This window comes from Colobus angolensis, unplaced genomic scaffold (assembly GCF_000951035.1).
Source record: "Colobus angolensis palliatus isolate OR3802 unplaced genomic scaffold, Cang.pa_1.0 Scaffold1, whole genome shotgun sequence".
In the NCBI taxonomy this organism is placed as follows: Eukaryota; Metazoa; Chordata; class Mammalia; order Primates; family Cercopithecidae; genus Colobus; species Colobus angolensis.
In genome coordinates, this window is record NW_012110918.1 from 16,759,263 (window position 1) to 16,761,268 (window position 2,006).

The 2,006-nt window shown below is 62.1% G+C and overlaps 1 protein-coding gene across 2 annotated transcripts in view; it reads left to right on the forward strand.

Annotated features, from left to right (window-relative positions):
- Window positions 1-2,006, forward strand: part of ENDOV (endonuclease V) — a 20,877-nt gene that overhangs the window by 6,737 nt on the left and 12,134 nt on the right. For both annotated transcript variants that reach the window (XM_011958619.1, XM_011958537.1), the window contains exons 3-4: window positions 164-203; window positions 1,571-1,683. In XM_011958619.1, coding sequence (XP_011814009.1) covers window positions 164-203; window positions 1,571-1,683 — 153 coding nt within the window. The remainder of the gene's footprint in view (window positions 1-163; window positions 204-1,570; window positions 1,684-2,006) is intronic.

Below are 2,006 nucleotides of genomic sequence, written 5' to 3' on the forward strand. Positions count from 1 at the left end.
CGCAGTGGCAGGGAGAGACTCATGAGCTTCCTGGAAGGGTTTCTAAAAAGCTGAGGGTTTCTAAAAAGCTGGACCCCATGCCCCCTTCTTGCCTCAGGGATGGCCCTGTCCTGAGGGCCAAGGGCCAGCTCAGCTGACCGCGACTCTCCCCATGGCTCCACAGGTCCTTCTTGTGGATGGAAACGGGGTGCTCCACCACCGAGGTAATCCTGCTCTCGGAGGTCCCGGGAGGGCACTGTGGGGAAGAGATGGGGGAGAGGGCGCCTCTGTCACCCCCCACACAAAACGCCGGCCCTCGGCCTCTGCCGCCAGCCCCTCCAGCGGCTCCTTTCTGGGCGCAACAGGGACTCACAGTGTGCTCTGCCCCCCTCCTCCAACCTGCCAGAAAAGGACTGTCTTTGCTTCACCCCTCACCTCTTTCCTGCCCGCCCCTGCCTTCCCTACAGTGCCCTGTGCTGGCTCATCTCCAGGTGCCACTATCCAGTTCTGACCTGATCACCAAAAGATGTCCCAGGGCCTGGGCTCAGCGTGGCCTTCCCTGCCAGCCACCCTCCCTGCCAGCCACCCACACTGCATGGCCCGTCAGGCCCTTATCCACAGCTAGACAGGTGCACCCAGGCCCCCACTGATGCTGGGAACCTTGGCCTAGGGAGCACGACTGACGGAGATGGGCCCTTTTTTTCTTTTTGAGACAGAGTCTCGCTCTGTCGCCCAGGCTGGAGCATGGTGGCACTTGCAGTGATCTCGGCTCACTGCAAGCTCCGCCTCCCAGGTTCATGCCGTTCTCCTGCCTCAGCTTCCCAGTAACTGGGACTGCAGGTGCCCGCCACCATGCCCGGCTAATTTTTTGTGTGTTTTTAGGATAGACGGGGTTTTTCACGTTAGCAAGGATGATCTCGATCTCCTGACCTCATGATCCACCTGCCTCGGCCTCCCAAAGTGTTGGGATTACAGGCGTGAGCCACCGTGCCCAGCCAAGGGAGATGGGCTCTTTTACCCCCCACATACAGAGCTGAAGGCAGCACAGCAGCACCCAGAGAGGGCCCAGGAGGGGTGACGTTGGACCTTCCTGGCCAGCAAGTATGATTGGGCCTGGGCTGCTGCCCTCGCACATGGGTGCAGAGCCAAAGGGTGGTCATGTGCTGACCCACATGCTAGTGTCAGTGCTGGCAGGCCACCGTCGAGGGAAGAGGAGGCTGGCACAGGAAATGACCGGAGAGCTCGGCCAGCACTGGCAGGCCGCTGTCGAGGGAAGAGGAGGCCGGGAGGTTCAGGAGATGACCGGAGAGCTGGGCTGCAGTATCCCAGCACACCAGTGAGGTGCTGGCACTGGTACTGACCATGTCAGAGGGAAGGAGGCTTCCTCCCTGGCCTCGCACCCAGGAAATCGGGCACAGGGGGCCTTGGCCCAGGTCAGCTTGGGACTTAGGTCTGGTTTCCCCAGCCCTCTGCCCATCCGCAGACCTCTGCTCACTTAGGGAAGCTTTTGGTGAGACTCCGGCTTGTCCTGAATCCCTGTGCCAGGCCCCAGCTCCACCTCCCCAACCCCACCCTCCTTTCTCCCTGGCAGGTTTTGGGGTGGCCTGCCACCTTGGCGTCCTTACAGACCTGCCTTGCGTTGGGGTGGCCAAGAAACTTCTGCAGGTGGATGGGCTGGAGAACAACGCCCTGCACAAGGAGAAGGTGAGGAGGGGCCTGCTGCAGGCCATGCCGGGCAGCTCAGTGGCGGGGCTGCAGTGGCCCTGGGCACGAGGACGCTTCTGGACCAGCCTTTGCCTGCTGACGCTGCCCTCCTCGCCCCTGGCTTGTGGCCTGGAATAAGGAAGACCTGCTTTCCTCTGGGCGCTGCCTTGCCCGTCTCAGCCAAAGGCGCTCTCAGCTCCTCTTCCGCCTCTTAGGGGTGCCAGCCTCTCTGGTCCCCCTTGCCTCTGAGCCACCGTGGCACACCAAGTAGGGCTGAGTCCCCCAGTTACTGGGGACAGGATGGGCTTCCAGGCTGTCCCAGG